At 41.3% G+C, this 16,550-nt stretch overlaps 1 protein-coding gene across 1 annotated transcript in view; it reads left to right on the top strand.

The window, feature by feature from the left end:
• Positions 1-719: 719 nt before the first annotated feature.
• The window catches only part of mns1 (meiosis-specific nuclear structural 1), a 24,363-nt gene continuing 8,532 nt past the window's right edge, over positions 720-16,550 (top strand). The window contains exons 1-5 of the mRNA XM_061881788.1: positions 720-978; positions 1,047-1,262; positions 14,680-14,807; positions 14,878-14,980; positions 15,067-15,296. Coding sequence (XP_061737772.1) covers positions 910-978; positions 1,047-1,262; positions 14,680-14,807; positions 14,878-14,980; positions 15,067-15,296 — 746 coding nt within the window. The 5' untranslated portion in view covers positions 720-909. The remainder of the gene's footprint in view (positions 979-1,046; positions 1,263-14,679; positions 14,808-14,877; positions 14,981-15,066; positions 15,297-16,550) is intronic.

The following is a 16,550-nucleotide window of genomic DNA, read 5'->3' as shown; positions in this document are numbered from 1 at the left end:
CATCCGGGAGGAGCTCAAAGTAAAGCCGCTGCTCCTCCACATCGAGAGGAGCCAGATGAGGTGGTTCGGGAATCTGGTCAGGATGCCACCCGAACGCCTCCCGAGGGAGTTGTTTAGGGCATGCCCAACCGGTAGGAGGCCACGGGGAAGACCCAGGACACGTTGGGAAGACTATGTCTCCCAGCCGGCCCGGGAACGCCTCGGGATCCCCCGGGAAGAGCTGGACAAAGTGGCTGGGGAGAGGGAAGTCTGGGCTTCCTTGCTTAGGCTGCTACCCCCGCGACCCGACCTCGGATAAGTGGAAGAAGATGGATGGAGGTGTCCAGAATTTGGTGCTTGTACACCCCTGCCTACAACAGCAAGAATTAAAAAACGTCAAATACAAACTTACAATCCAATAAATCTATAGTTACAGTACCAGAAGATGCTTTTCAAAGAAAGTGTACTAAAATTAAAACAACAAGAGATCTTCCAAAAGAGGAGCCACAGTGACGTGTTCTATGCGACGTAACTTAAAGCCGTTCTGTTTAGTTTTGTGCCGACTGCCTTTTCTTCTGCCAGGTCCATTAGCACTTATTTCATTTTCTACGTGACATTTTACACTCGCGGTAGATAAACTCGGCTCACTCCTTTTGTCGGCCTGGTATTTCATTTATTTGGCGCGTGGCGCGGTGCCGCTGCTTCCCATGATGCATTGCGTGCTGGTCTGGCTGCAGTGCACCTTCGGCGGTTCCCATGGAAACAAAGACTCAAAAACATTTGCCAAACGTCGTCAACACGCTTTAAAGGACTTTAAAGCTCTTTACTGACACGGTAGTTTAGCGCGGTGAAAAGAAAGGGCAGAAGAGTTGTGTTTAAAATCGCCGTGTATGTAGATATAAAGTTGATTGTACATAAAAACGTGTAAAAATGAATCGAGGCAAAATAATTATCAGTAAGAAGTTAGGCTTGAACAAGCCGGACAACGCTGCAAAAACGGTAAGAAACATCTTTGTAAATAGGCAGAGGACGTAAAGGTGGTGAGTAATCATGTTGTCTCCCCGCAGTGTCTGAATCATAGCCTGAGCAGGAGTCAACAGTACAAGATGGTGGCGCACCGACGCGCCCAAGAAGAGCACAAGCAGCTGGAGGCCTCGCGGGTGGACCGGGACAGGCAGATGGTGGCCGCCATGAAGGAGGAGGAGAACGTCGACAGTAAGAGGTTCCTACGACAGGTGCAGGAGGAGCAGAAAGAGAGGCAGATAGAGAGCGTCATGATACAGGTGCGTTGGCAAATGTATCTCACAAGTTTTGACTCACCCACTGGTGACAGTCCACTTAATATAATGTGTATATACTGTATATATATACAGTGGAGACAATAAGTACAAACCCCGTTTCCATATGAGTTGGGAAATTGTGTTAGATGTAAATATAAACGGAATACAATAATTTGCAAATCCTTTTCAACCCATATTCAGTTGAATATGCTACAAAGACAACATATTTGATGATCAAACTGATGAACATTTTTTTTTGCAAATAATCATCAACTTTAAAATTTCATCCCAGCAACACGTGACAAAGAAGTTGGGAAAGTTGGCAATAAATACTGATAAAGGATGACTAGGATGACAGGGGATGCAAAACATTAACAGTGCAATACGTTTTCATAACATGGTCACTACTGCCTACTTTCTCTTGTTATATTCTTATTTTACTGTTATATTTTGATTCCCATTGTTGCTTTTTATTTTTTGTTCTTATTGTAATATTTCTCTATTTTGTTTCCATTTAAACCCCCATTATTTTCCTTTTACTTTTTTAAAAAAATTGATCTCATCTCTGTACACTGCTGCTGGAATTTTAATTTTCCTGAAGGAACTCTCCTGAAGGAATCAATAAAGTACTATCTAACTATCTATCTATTCTACCTCCCGTGTTGAAGACTTAAAGACACTGACTTATTATCCTTGTTGCTGCAGGCTGGGCAGACACATCATTAGGGTTTTCAAGTGGGCTCCTACTCTCATGGACGTTTCGCTAACTGGGCCCACGACGCCTCAAGTAGGTTCAGCGGTGCATTCTGGCGTCCCAGAAGCACCCCCCTCTGTATCTGCCCAGTCTCAGTATGAGTAGTGATTTATTTTGGTGACCAGTTGGGGTCTTTCCTCTTTAGCCAGAGCCACTTGTTGACCCGCTCTGCCCCCCACGATGTTTCCTTTATGGCCTGACATAGAGCTTGACCGCCAAGCATGTCATTACTCAACATTGCAACTTTTTCTTCTTACATTTCACCTGTCTGCTTTTTTATTCCACTTTTCATTCATTTTAAATTAGTTGAGACTCACAAATTGGACAGCCCTGCCCTAATCCCCATTGCTCATTGTTGCTCATTAAAGGTAACCAGAAAAAGAAGAAAAAGAGTTATTAATTTTCCTAAAAGTGTTATCAAATAATTACTGGTTCCATTTATTTTCTTCTTTAAAATAAAAACAAAACATTTGGTGCCTTCCTTAATTTCTACAATATTTGCATGTGAAGTGCATGGATTATCCTCCATGAAAATTCACTTGAATGAGCATCTATTTTTTGTGTACAAGTCAAGTTCAGAGAAGTATTTGATTATTTTCCATTTTGGCAGACACATTCATTCAAATGATTCAGCAGAACAGTGAAACACCATTTTTGAATCTGACAAAAAAAATACTCTGAGACTGGAAATGGCGACATGCATCTGCTAGCTCACAATCGCCCCCACTTCTCCGTGTGGCAAATCAGAGTACTACAAGAATCGCTGTAATACTGTGTACATGGGCAAAGTAGATTTAATCTGAAGACAGTCAACCACTAAGGTGTATCTGATATCACAGACATGCCCAGTAAGGATAATTTCGACCTAAACTTCAGGAGAACTGTTTACATCGGAAGGAAATTTTGATCCTCACGTGTGATTATTCCAAATTGTGTTTACATGAAGGTTTTAATACCATTAATTGTGTCTATGTACATACTGTGAAAAGTAGGCCAGCCAGTAGCACACACTCTTATGCCCTGCAGCTTTCCACACAAAAAATGATTGCAATCATACAAAAAATCCATAACACAGTTATGCCTTACTTGCCTACACTGACCACACATCCATTTTGTGGGCACCTTTGAATCAAATTCAGAATTACTTCTGTTTTATTTGCTAACTTGCCCTACCTTTGGGATAATTTTCCAGTGAGTCTCTTGTCAGCTGCATTTTTCCAGGTTGTGTGTGTGTGTGAGTGTGTGTTGTGGGAAGAAAAGCTCTGACTCATTCGGGATTAAGTCATACTTATTTGCCTGCATGGAGGAAACTTAACTTCTCGAATATCAGATTATCTGTCTTTTTCAGATGTCAAACTCAAGTTGTTATTGTATAATAATATACTTTAAATGAAAAAATAGTAAGCCAGTTTTTTAAAGGTAAACATTCTGGCAGATCAATTGCCAAAAACACTGGCACTGTTTTTCCAACAACATTAATATGCTGTAAAAACACCTTTAATTTTACAGTCAAATTCTGGTCACTAAACTACCATTTTTTTCCCATCAAACAATTAACATTTTTTTACCTTTTTATGTAGAAAATTCAAAACATCAAATGTATTGTCAACTGTGTAATGATATCATGAGGCGAATCCTTATACATTTATTTTCTTATATTAAACACCGTTAAAAGCCATAACTGTGATGTGTCCCTCAGTAGAAATTAGTTTGACATCCCTGTCCTAAGGTATAAATCAGAAAATATAGGATATACTTTCTGTCAAAAAGTGAGTACATTTAATCCGAAAAAATTATACAAAAAGACTATAAAGTCCCATCCCCTGACTTCCGGTGTATATGTTAGATACCCATCCATCCATGAATCCATTTTCTACCGCTTATTCTTAATATATTTAATTTGACAGGTCTTCGAGAGGGGCAGCACAGTGCAACAGGGGTTAGTGCATGTGCCTCACAATACAAAGGTCCTAAGTAGTCCTGGGTTCAATCCCGGGCTCGTAATCTTTCTGTGTGGAGTTTGCATGTTCTCCCCGTGACTGCGTGGGTTCCCTCCGGGTACGCCAGCTACCTCTCACCTCCAAAGACATGCAACTGGGGATAGGTTGATTGGCAACACTAAATGGTCTCTAGTGTGTCAATGTGAGTGTGAATGTTGTCTATCTGTGTTGGCCCTGTGATGAGGTGGCGACTTGTCCAGGGTGTAAGTGCCTTCCGCCCGAATGCAGCTGAGATAGGCTCCAGCATTCCCCGTAACCCCAAAAGGGACAAACGGTAGAAAATGAATGGATGGATGGAGGTCTTCTAAAGATGTGAAAACAATAATTTATGTATTTATTTAATTCGATTTGAATTTATTGCAGCGATAGTCACTGTGTGTAGAGTTGAAGAGGGTTCTTGTATCCTCAATAAGGACTTTTTTTACAGGAAGTTTGGGAAGTGCCCCTCCCTGCCTGTTTTATCAAATTTTCGGTGAATTGAGATAACGATTACCTGTTGTCAAAGGTCTACAATGGGGGATGTAGGGGTCCCCACCCTCCTGTCTATTGCAGTCTAAAAGCGATCTTGACAGCTGTTGATTAATATAACAATGAAGGGGTTTGTCTAACCTGGGGTGTGGAAAACGGAAAACTAGGAGCATATAAACATGCGCACGTGTTTGTGAATTTTATCAACAGTGTCTCAGCATTCTAAGTGTGGCGGGACCAACCTTCAATTCTCGCTTCAGCACTGGTAAGTTTAAGAGCTTTGTAAATGACACAGTATATATTTAATGTATAATGCAGTCTAAAACCGATTTTGACAGCTGTTGATTGAAATAACAATGAAATAAAAATAGAAGCAGTCATATAAACATGCGTGCGTGTTTGGGGATACTATCATCGGTGTCTGAGCGTGCTAAGTGTGGCGGGACCAACCTTCAATTGTCACAGGACCAAGAGTTGTTACTCCAGAAACACTGGTAAGTTTAAGAGCATTGTAAATGACACAATGTGTGTTTAATATACTGTATATTTAATATATGTTTAACACAGTTAGTTATATAAAATTTCATTATTTTGCATAATCAACCAACAACAAATTGGATTAAAAATTCTAACCATTCATTGTCGCTTCAACACCGGTGTGTTTGAGCTTTGTAAATTAAAGAAAGTGTGTTTAATATTAATCCCTTTTAAAATGTAAAATATGCTCTGTCATAGGAATCGAAACAGTCACATCCTTCATTATTGACAAGCTCCCCATCATTGGATGATGCTGAGACAACTGATCATACAATGACATCGCAACATTCCTTCAGTTTCTACCTAACCCTAACACTGTCCACTATTTTCAAGAAAATGTTCCAACACTATTTGTTTTATTATGTTCCATTTAATCTTACTTTATATCATAAACTAAGGAAGTGAGAAATAAGTGTTTATTTGTTTCTAAAATATATCTCGATTTTAAATGCCACCAACAGATAATATATTTTTTTACCAACATTAAAATATACCATGCAACAGTAGTTTTAACAATACTACAAATAATACTAAAGTCGTGCTGTTGATTGCATGGTTACATTTTAAGTTTTAAGCCACATCCTGCAGTAAAAAAAATGAACAATTAGTTGCATAGGAATGGTAAATGCGTAAAAGCTAATCAATCAATGAATCAATCAATGTTTGCTTATATAGCCCTAACTCACGAGTGTCTGAAAGGGCTGCACAATCCACAACGACATCCACGGCTCAGATCCCACATCAGGGCAAGAAAAAACTCAACCCAACGGGATAACTATGAGAAACCTTGGAGGGGACCGTAGATGGACAGGGACGGGCAATATGCACATTCGTATAGTTAGGAGGAGATGCGTCGTTCAGCGCAAAAAAATGTGTCTGGTTTGAGCCAGGTTTCACTGAGACCAATGACGTTAAGATAGTTGTCTCTAATAACCTCATTAACTAATAATGTTTTGGGAGACAATGATCTTATGTTCAAAATGCCCATATTGTAGGTAGTGGGCTGTTTTGAGGAATTTTTGTTAAAGTTATCCGTAGTAGTAATATTAATAATGTTACGTTTATATCTAGGAAATGATATGACGGGACTCTTCAGATTGTTTGCTTGGTCCTGCGATAAACTGAACGCATCATAATTTGCCAACTCAATAGAATGCATGTCCACATCTGGCACGGTCATTGCAGAAAAAACATGTGAGTTATGTATTATTCAAGGAGAAATGCTATATCTGCAGGGATTTTCCAGTCTGGCGCTGGCTAGTTCTATCTTAAGTGACTCCTCACTCGGACTAACAGACACTGTAATTGCCTGTGACCTGGCTTGCTGTAGTGTAGTTAGTCAAGTGTGATTCAAACAATCATCTGTGTTCCTAGGCAGGATGATGGTGCCTTCCTGGTTTGGCTGAAGGCCGTCCCTCATCAGCAGACCCGGTTTGTCCCAGAAAAAGGGCCAATTATCAATAAACGTTAGTCCCTGGCTACAAAAACTAGCCAGCCACTTGTTAAGCGAGACTAATCTGCTATACTTCTCATTATTGCCTCTCGCAGGCAGGGGGCCATAGACAAGTACTCGATGCCTGGACATCTTTCTAGCGAGATTACAAGTCCTAGCTATGTTCCTCTTTGTAATTTGTAATATTTTGTAATCTCTAATCTAATAATGCCAAAGTTTTGCAAATCTTCCCATACTACTTTTTATACTTTAAATGTCTACTTTTTATCATTGTAAGATTTTCAGGAAATAATATTACATTTATTGTTTGGATTAATTTTGATTTATGCATGATTCGTATAAATAAAGTTAATGTTTAATACACATCATTTTTAAAAAATATTTAACACAATGGTTTTAATTGCCTTTGACTACATTGTAGGAATATTGATAGTTTTCTTCTTTTTGTAATGTTTACATGTTAAATATACGTATTGTGGATTTAATTTGTATTATAAGTGTAGCTTTTATTGTCATTATACAACAATGTAACAACATTTAATTAAATGTATAGCTGCAACTCAACTTTTGCTTCTTGATTTCACAAAGTTTAAGTGTAGTGTGACTTTTTTTGGTGCTTTTAGAGTACCATCAATCCCCATGCTTTTATCATTGCTTTTTTCCCCATTGTAACCTTTGTTTTTGTTTTGTTTGTTTTTTTCCCTTGGCCTCAGTCTAGACCCACTCTCCTGGGGCCCAGGCTTAGATCGATTTATTTTATTTTATTTTAATATTTTATTTTTTTCTCCCATTCGCCCCTACTTGTTTACCTGTATTTCACCTTTTTTGTAAGGAGTGCTGCAAGTTGGCAGACCCGTCAGCGATCTTGTTCTGTCTCCCTGTAATGTTTGTCTGATCTTAAATGGGATTGTGCTGAACATTTTTATTTTCCTGAAGGAACTCTCCTGAAGGAATAAATAAAGTTCTATCTATCTATCTATCTATCTATCTATCTATCTATCTATCTATCTATCTGTCTGTCTGTCTGTCTGTCTGTCTGTCTGTCTGTCTGTCTGTCTGTCTATCTATCTTTCTTTGCATGTTCTTCACGTAGTTTCTTGTGTGTCAGTATTTTAGAACGGCTCTTTTTCGAAACAGACGGCGGAAATACAAGGTGACGTTGATAATAGTCTTCACAACAATATTAATACAAACTATATTTGTATGTATATGTAATTTTCCTAATTTAATCATTTATTATACAATTGTACACCATGCACCTTTGTGCATTAGTACACATCATTTAAAAGCAGGGTACTCCTACTGCATTTGTACATATATTCTTTAAAGTAATAAACCAGACCCAAACCTCTTCACCAATTACTCTTTTAATTTGCTTTTTCTGTTCCTTTTTCATTCACTACTCGGTTTGTCAGTGTTTTAGCAAGTTTGTTTTTCAAAACCATTTCAAAATGTTAAACATTTTAGGATTTTATTATTTTTTGGTAGCAATATTTTACATGTTTAAGAGCAGAATGTTTCCCACAACCTCACTGCACTTGTATATCCATTCATTAAGGCTAGGTTAAATCATTGTTACTCTTTAACTATTTGTGTGTACATACCTTACTGATTAATATTGTATTGGCTGAATTTCACATGCATACATATTTCTAGTTATTGCTTTCAACATTTTCAACTGATTTCCAATTGTGTATTTCTTAAAAAGGCAAACTATTATATAAACTAGATGTTTTTTGGATAAAACAGTGTCCAAAACAATAATGCTAAAGTTTTACAACTCATTTACTTTTCTATATTTGCTTTTGTTCAACTGCATAATTTTTTAGGTGATTTCTACTACTTCTTGATGATTTAACAACCTCTTTATATACCGCGTAATCATTGTACTAATAAATAGATTGCAATGTAATTGTACTACTGCTATAGTCCATGGCTATGTTCTCCTTATGGTATAAAACAGACACCACAAGACAGCATTGGACTCCTTATAGTAACATATTCATGAGCACATGAAAGTATTTTTTTTTAAAGGTAATCAACAAAAAGTGTTTTCACATAGAGGTATAATATATTGATGTTAGTATAATTATAATGATTTATCAAATTAGCCACGTATTAAGCTGTGTTTAAATACTTTTTATTCGTTTGTAAAATACATTTTTATATCATATTTTCCTAGTTGAATGATCTTAATTACACTGACCTCTGTACACTTTGCACATTTGTGCATTTATACACATCATGTATCATTTGACTTGTACTTTTAACTACTGCAAACAATCTATGTGCATGTACATACTGTATGTAGTTAATGTACGTTGTCATTCATTCACTCACTATTTTCAGTGTCTTCATGGTTTTAATGTTTTCCTAAAACTTTATTTGCAAGTACGTACACCTGGACAGTTTAAGATGTTTCTTATTTCAGACTATGCAAATGTATTTTACAATTACATGTTAATATTTTTATTCTTTGGTATTAATATTCTATATGCCTAAGAGCTGAGTGTTTCCTACATTTCATTATTGAATAAATGAATAATTCTACGGTGATTGTACATCTATTCATGACAGGGAAAGTTCCTCTCTGTACCCATTTTAACTACTACAAACTACAGTATCTACCTATGTGTATGCATATACATCAGAAATAATTTTAAAAGTGTAATAAACAAGGAAATAAGTGACTGTAGAGATATGCTTTTCTTTGCTTCTAAACATTGTCCTCTTTTTAAACACGACACACATACATTTTACCAACAATAAAATATATATATTTTTTCAACACCAACACTGCTAATAAAACTACATATAATAAAAATTGGATTTATGTCCCAATTAGTTTTTTCGCTACATTTTATAATAATATAGATGTCATACTATAAATAATTGAACAACTATATGTTATTTGGATATTCATTTACAAAATTATTGTACATTGTAACTAAGGTATGTTCTTTTTTTTGACTAGAATATGATTTTAATGTCAAACTAGCAGCGTATGTAGCTATCTTTAAACACTTTGTATACGTTGTCCTTCCATTACATACGTAAACTTAATTTAGAGCTTCCCTTAAAAGCATAACTGATGAGTTAGACATATCTTAATTTTTACACTTTGAAGTTTTAAAGAACTACACAACCAATGTTGTTCTTTAAAGACGCATACACATAATTTTACTAGCATAAAATACGATAGTCATGTCATTGATATTATTAATTACTTATATTATAGCTTTTCTAGCTGCTATTAGAGTAGTACTTATTTAATTCAGCTAATTTATTTAAAGCTAAATTATTGTATGTATAGTGTATTCGCAACAAAACTAAAACCTCATATCGCAAACTATTGTTGTCTGTACATAAACCAATTCCATTTCTTAGAAAGGCTTATATTTAAACAATTAGACTTTATTTTGAATACCACTCCATACAATGATGTATATATTATTGATTTATGATTGGTTTATCCCATATTTTATTTTTTACACTTTGAAGTTTTAAACAATGTGAGTGTGAATGTTGTCTGTCTATTTGTGTTGGCCCTGCGTTGAGGTGGCGACTTGTCCAGGGTGTATCCCAACTTTCCGCCCGAATGCAGCTGAGATGCACCCTCCGAGGTCCCAAAAGGGACAAGCGGTAGAAATGGATGGATGGACAACAAAAAAAATATTCTTCTTCAAAGCTGTACACATATATTTTTCCGAGCATAAAAATACGATAATCATGTGATTGATACTATGAATTACTTTTATTGTAGCTTTTCTAACGATCATTAATATTAAACACAAATTGTTTCATTTACAGAGCTATCAAACTTACAGGTGTTGAAGCGACGATTGAAGGTTGGTCTACCAATGAATGGTTAGAATATTTAATCCAATTTGTTGATAGTCGATTCTATGAAATAATAACATTTTATTTAATTAACTGTATTAAACATTTATGTAATTAACTGTATTAAACATCTCCTCTCTGAGCTGCTACCTTACCGTGGTAGAGGAGTTTGCGTGTCCCAATGATCCTAGGAGCTATGTTGTCTGGGGGCTTTCATGCCCCTTAGTAGGGTCTCCCAAGACAAACAGGTCCTAGGTGAGTGATCAGACAAAGAGCAGCTCAAAGACTTCTATGGAATTACAACAAAATGAACTCAGATTTCCCTCGCCCGGACGCGGGTCACCGGGGCCCCGCTCTGGAGCCAGGCCCGGAGTTGGGGCACGATGGCGAGCGCCTGGTGGCCGGGCCTGTCCCCATGGGGCCCGGCCGGGCACAGCCCGAAGAGGTAACGTGGGTCATCCCTCCAATGGGCTCACCACTCATAGGAGGGGCCATAGAGGTCGGGTGCATTGTGAGCTGGGCGGCAGCCGAAGGCAGGGCACTTGGCGGTCCGATCCTCGGCTACAGAAGCTAGCTCTTGGGACGCGGAACGTCACCTCACTGGGGGGAAAGGAGCCTGAGCTAGTCCGCGAGGTAGAGAAGTTCCGGCTGGATATAGTCGGACTCAACTCGACGCACAGCAAGGGCTCTGGAACCAGTTCTCTCGAGAGGGACTGGACCCTCTTCCACTCTGGCGTTGCCGGCAGTGAGAGGCGACGGGCTGGGGTGGCAATTCTCGTTGCCCCCCGGCTCAAAGCCTGCACGTTTGAGTTCAACCCAGTGGACGAGAGGGTAGCTTCCCTTCGCCTTCGAGTGGGGGGAACGGGTCCTGACTGTTGTTTGTGCTTACGCACCAAACAGCAGTTCAGAATACCCACCCTTTTTGGGTACACTCGAGGGTGTACTGGAAAGTGCTCCCCCGGGTGATTCCCTTGTCCTACTGGGGGACTTCAACGCTCATGTTGGCAACGACAGTGAAACCTGGAGAGGCGTGATTGGGAAGAATGGTCGCCCGGATCTAAACCCGAGTGGTGTTTTGTTATTGGACCTTTGTGCTTGTCACGGATTGTCCATAACAAACACCATGTTCAAACATAAGGGTGTCCATATGTGCACTTGGCACCAGGACACCCTAGGTCGCAGTTCCATGATTGACTTTGTAGTTGTGTCATCGGATTTGCGGCCTTATGTTTTGGACACTCGGGTGAAGAGAGGGGCGGAGCTTTCTACCGATCACCACCTGGTGGTGAGTTGGCTGCGATGGTGGGGGAGGATGCCGGACAGACCTGGCAGGCCCAAACGCATTGTGAGGGTCTGCTGGGAACGTCTGGCAGAGTCTTCTGTCAGAGAGAGTTTCAATTCACACCTACGGGAGAACTTTGAACATGTCACGAGGGAGGTGCGGGACATTGAGTCCGAGTGGACCATGTTCCGAACCTCTATTGTCGAGGCGGCTGATTGGAGCGGTGGCCGCAAGGTTGTTGGTGCCTGTCGTGGCGGTAATCCCAGAACCCGTTGGTGGACACCAGCAGTGAGGGATGCCGTCAAGCTGAAGGAGTCCTATCGGGTTCTTTTGGCTCATAGGACTCCGGAGGCAGTGGACGGGTACCGACGGGCCAAGCGGTGTGCAGCTTTAGCGGTCGCGGAGGCAAAAACTCGGACATGGGAAGAGTTCGGGGAAGCCATGGAAAACGACTTCCGGACGGCTTCGAAGCGATTCTGGACCACCATACGCCGCCTCAGGAAGGGGAAGCAGTGCACTATCAACACCGTGTATGGTGCGGATGGTGTTCTGCTGACTTCGACTGCGGATGTTGTGGATCGGTGGAGGGAATACTTCGAAGACCTCCTCAATCCCACCAACACGTCTTCCTTTGAGGAAGCGGTGCCTGGGGAATCTGTGGTGGACTCTCCTATTTCTGGGGCTGAGGTCGCTGAGGTAGTTAAAAAGCTCCTCGACGGCAAGGCCCCGGGGGTGGATGAGATGCGCCCGGAGTTCCTTAAGGCTCTGGATGCTGTGGGGCTGTCTTGGTTGACAAGACTCTTCAGCATCGCGTGGACATCGGGGGCGGTACCTCTGGATTGGCAGACCGGGGTGGTGGTCCCTCTCTTTAAGAAGGGGGACCGGAGGGTGTGTTCCAACTATCGTGGGATCACACTCCTCAGCCTTCCCGGTAAGGTTTATTCAGGTGTACTGGAGAGGAGGCTTCGCCGGATAGTCGAACCTCGGATTCAGGAGGAACAGTGTGGTTTTCGTCCTGGTCGTGGAACTGTGGACCAGCTCTATACTCTCGGCAGGGTTTTTGAGGGTGCATGGGAGTATGCCCAACCAGCCTACATGTGCTTTGTGGACTTGGAGAAGGCATTCGACCGTGTCCCTCGGGAAGTCCTGTGGGGAGTGCTCAAAGAGTATGGGGTACCGGACTGTCTTATTGTGGCAGTCCGCTCCCTGTATGATCAGTGTCAGAGCTTGGTCCGCATTGCTGGCAGTAAGTCGGACACGTTTCCAGTGAGGGTTGGACTCCGCCAAGGCTGTCCTTTGTCACCGATTCTGTTCATAACTTTTATGGACAGAATTTCTAGGCGCAGCCAAGGCGTTGAGGGGATCCGGTTTGGTGGCCACGGGATTAGGTCTCTGCTTTTTGCAGATGATGTAGTCCTGATGGCTTCATCTGGCCGGGATCTTCAGCTCTCACTGGATCGGTTCGCAGCCGAGTGTGAAGCGACCAGAATGAGAATCAGCACCTCCAACTCCGAGTCCATGGTTCTCGCCCGGAAAAGGGTGGAGTGCCATCTCCGGGTTGGGGAGGAGACCCTTCCCCAAGTGGAGGAGTTCAAGTACCTAGGAGTCTTGTTCACGAGTGAGGGAAGAGTGGATCGTGAGATCGACAGGCGGATCGGTGCGGCGTCTTCAGTAATGCAGACGTTGTACCGATCCTTTGTGGTGAAGAAGTAGCTGAGCCGGAAGGCAAAGCTCTCAATTTACCGGTCGATCTACGTTCCCATCCTCACCTATGGTCATGAGTTTTGGGTCATGACCGAAAGGATAAGATCACGGGTACAAGCGGCCGAAATGAGTTTCCTCCGCCGGGTGGCGGGGCTCTCCCTTAGAGATAGGGTGAGAAGCTCTGCCATCCGGGAGGAGCTCAACGTAAAGCCGCTGCTCCTCCACATCGAGAGGAGCCGGATGAGGTGGTTCGGGCATCTGGTCAGGATGCCACCCGAACGCCTCCCTAGGGATGTGTTTAGGGCACGTCCAGCTGGTAGGAGGCCACGGGGAAGACCCAGGACACGTTGGGAAGACTATGTCTCCCGGCTGGCCTGGGAACGCCTCGGGATCCCCCGGGAAGAGCTAGACGAAGTGGCTGGAGATAGGGAAGTTTGGGCTTCCCTGCTTAGGCGGCTGCCCCCGCGACCCGACCTCGGATAAGCGGAAGATGATAGATCGATGGATGGATGGTATTAAACATATATTAAATATAATATAAATGGCAGAGGGGTTAGTGCGTCTGCCTCACAATACGAAGGTCCTGCAGTCCTGGGTTCAAATCCAGGCTAGGGATCTTTCTGTGTGGAGTTTGCATGTTCTCCCCGTGAATGCGTGGGTTCCCTCCGGGTACTCCGGCTTCCTCCCACCTCCAAAGACATGCACCTGGGGATAGGTTGATTGGCAACACTAAATTGGCCCTAGTGTGTGAATGTGAGTGTGAGTGTTGTCTGTCTATCTGTGTTGGCCCTGCGATGAGGTGGCGACTTGTCCAGGGTGTACCCCGCCTTCCGCCCGATTGTAGCTGAGATAGGCGCCAGCGCCCCCCGCGACCCCGAAAGGGAATAAGCGGTAGAAAATGGATGGATGGATGTACATTGTGTAATTTACAAAGCTCTTAAATTTACCAGTGCTGAAGCAACGATTGAAGGTTGGTCCCGCCACACTTAGAATGCTCAGACACCGTTGATAAAATCCACAAACACGCACACATGTTTATATGCTCCTAGTTTTCCACACCCTAGGTTCGACAAACCCTGTCATTATCTCAGTCAACAGCTGGGCGGGACTTTAGGTTTTTTGTTTTATTTTTTCGGATTAAATTTATATGACGTCATCACTTTTTGACAGAAAGTATATTTTATATTCTCTTAAATGGACTCAATAGACTCAACTCTGACATTGGTGTTGGTCTTGATATTTTCCACAACATTGATGGTATCACAATAAAGCAATTATCGATGCATTGTTAGAAAACCAACCAAGATCTGTAACTGAAGAAGGAAGAACTCCAGGGAAGGTCTTATCAAAGTCTAACATCTTGGGGTTTGTCTTTGTTGCAGGCCCATACTGAGAGAATATTAAGAACAAAGCAACTTGAACAAGAGGAAAGACTCGCCAAAGAACTGGCCCGTATCAACCAAGAACGGCAAAGAGAAGAAAAAATGAGGCAGTACATTAGAGAGAACAGGTTTGCTCTCTTCATGCAATTTGCAATCTTCATTATACACTTTTAAATAATCTCTTCAAACAACTTTCAGCATTGAGCTACGAGAATTAGAGTCCAAGTTGAAACTGGCTTACGTGAACAAGGAGCGAGCTGCTCAGATGGCAGAGCAGGAAGCTATAAAGACTGAGAATATGGTGACTTTCCTTGCTCCTACATTTCTCACGTTGCCTCTTGAATTGCATTTAGTCACTTCTTCATGTTTCGTCTCCTTCAACTTCAGCGCCAAAATGCGGAACTTGACAGTAAAATGCAGAGCGACCGTGAGCAGGCCGCCATTGAAGTGCAGATTATGGAGCAAAAAAAACTAGAGGAGCAGCTTGAATATCAGCGAGAGCTGAGCCTACAGCTCGTGGAGCGAGAGCGTAAGAGACAAGTGGCGTATGAGGACTTCTTAAAGGAGAAGCTCATGGTGGATGAGATAGTCCGCAAGATTTACCAAGAGGATCAAATGTGAGTTATTTTGCACTCAAAATACTTTTCATTAGGATAGTCTTAATTATTCCACTTTGTCAGGCAGATAACCATACTTGATTTCACAAATAGGTGTGAAGATGGTGTACCAACAATCAATCATGGATAAAAATATACTGAAATTAGGGATGTTCCAATAATGGATTAATGCTGAGGATTGCGATTATCCATGAGTAAGATCGTCCGATTCCGATGACGTGTATTAAATCTTTCAATTTATTTATTGTGAGTGCTATTGGCAGTTTAACAATATCAGCACTATATTGAAACTATTTCCTTGATCAAAACAACGTCAATAGAACACAATAACAAAACAAAATCAAAAACTACTATCTAATTCTCATTGAGAAACCTTTTGGCCTAAATTCCCTCCTGTGTCCAGAGATTTATTCTCAGAATTTGCAAACATTAACAAAATAAATATTATGGTAAAATAAAATCATTGATCTCATCACTATTATTAATCATATACTGATAATACCTTTGGTATTGACACCACCAATTTATGTATTTAATCCTCTTTCGTGTCGTGTACTGTCTGTGACAATGCTGACACATCAAGAGGTGTTATATTATCTTCTCTCTAAATTTTATCATGTAATTGTTAATTTCCTATTCATATTGGCTTACTTCCGGTTGTAACGTAGTTCCATCGACACTTCTTAATCTTAACAACCTCTTATTTTTTTGTGTTTTTTTTTCAAGCAAGCTCAGCTACTAGAATTCCTGCTCCTGGCTTGCTCTTGGTGTGGAACATGTTTAGCCTCGTCCTCCAGTGATACTGTTACGCGATAATGATACATACCATTTTAAGAAAAGCAATTTATTTTCCATATTGCAGGTGATTGTTTATTATCACTGGGGAAGCCCTTCCCCACTGTGTATGGAGAGACATTACTAATATTTGTCAGCCAGGGGACTAAAAATACATACAATATTGGGGATCAGCATTTGTGATCTACAAACCCCATTTCCATATGAGTTGGGAAATTGTGTTGGATGTAAATATAAACAGAATACATCCATCCATCCATTTTCTACCGCTTATTCCCTTTCGGGGTCGCGGGGGGCGCTGGCGCCTATCTCAGCTACAATCGGGCGGAAGGCAGGGTACACCCTGGACAAGTCGCCACCTCATCGCAGGGCCAACACAGATAGACAGACAACATTCACACTCACATTCACACACTAGGGCCAATTTAGTGTTGCCAATCAACCTATCCCCAGGTGCAT

Source organism: Nerophis ophidion, linkage group LG02 (genome assembly GCF_033978795.1).
Source record: "Nerophis ophidion isolate RoL-2023_Sa linkage group LG02, RoL_Noph_v1.0, whole genome shotgun sequence".
Lineage (NCBI taxonomy): Eukaryota > Metazoa > Chordata > Actinopteri > Syngnathiformes > Syngnathidae > Nerophis > Nerophis ophidion.
This window is presented reverse-complemented; position numbering and strand designations above follow the sequence as displayed.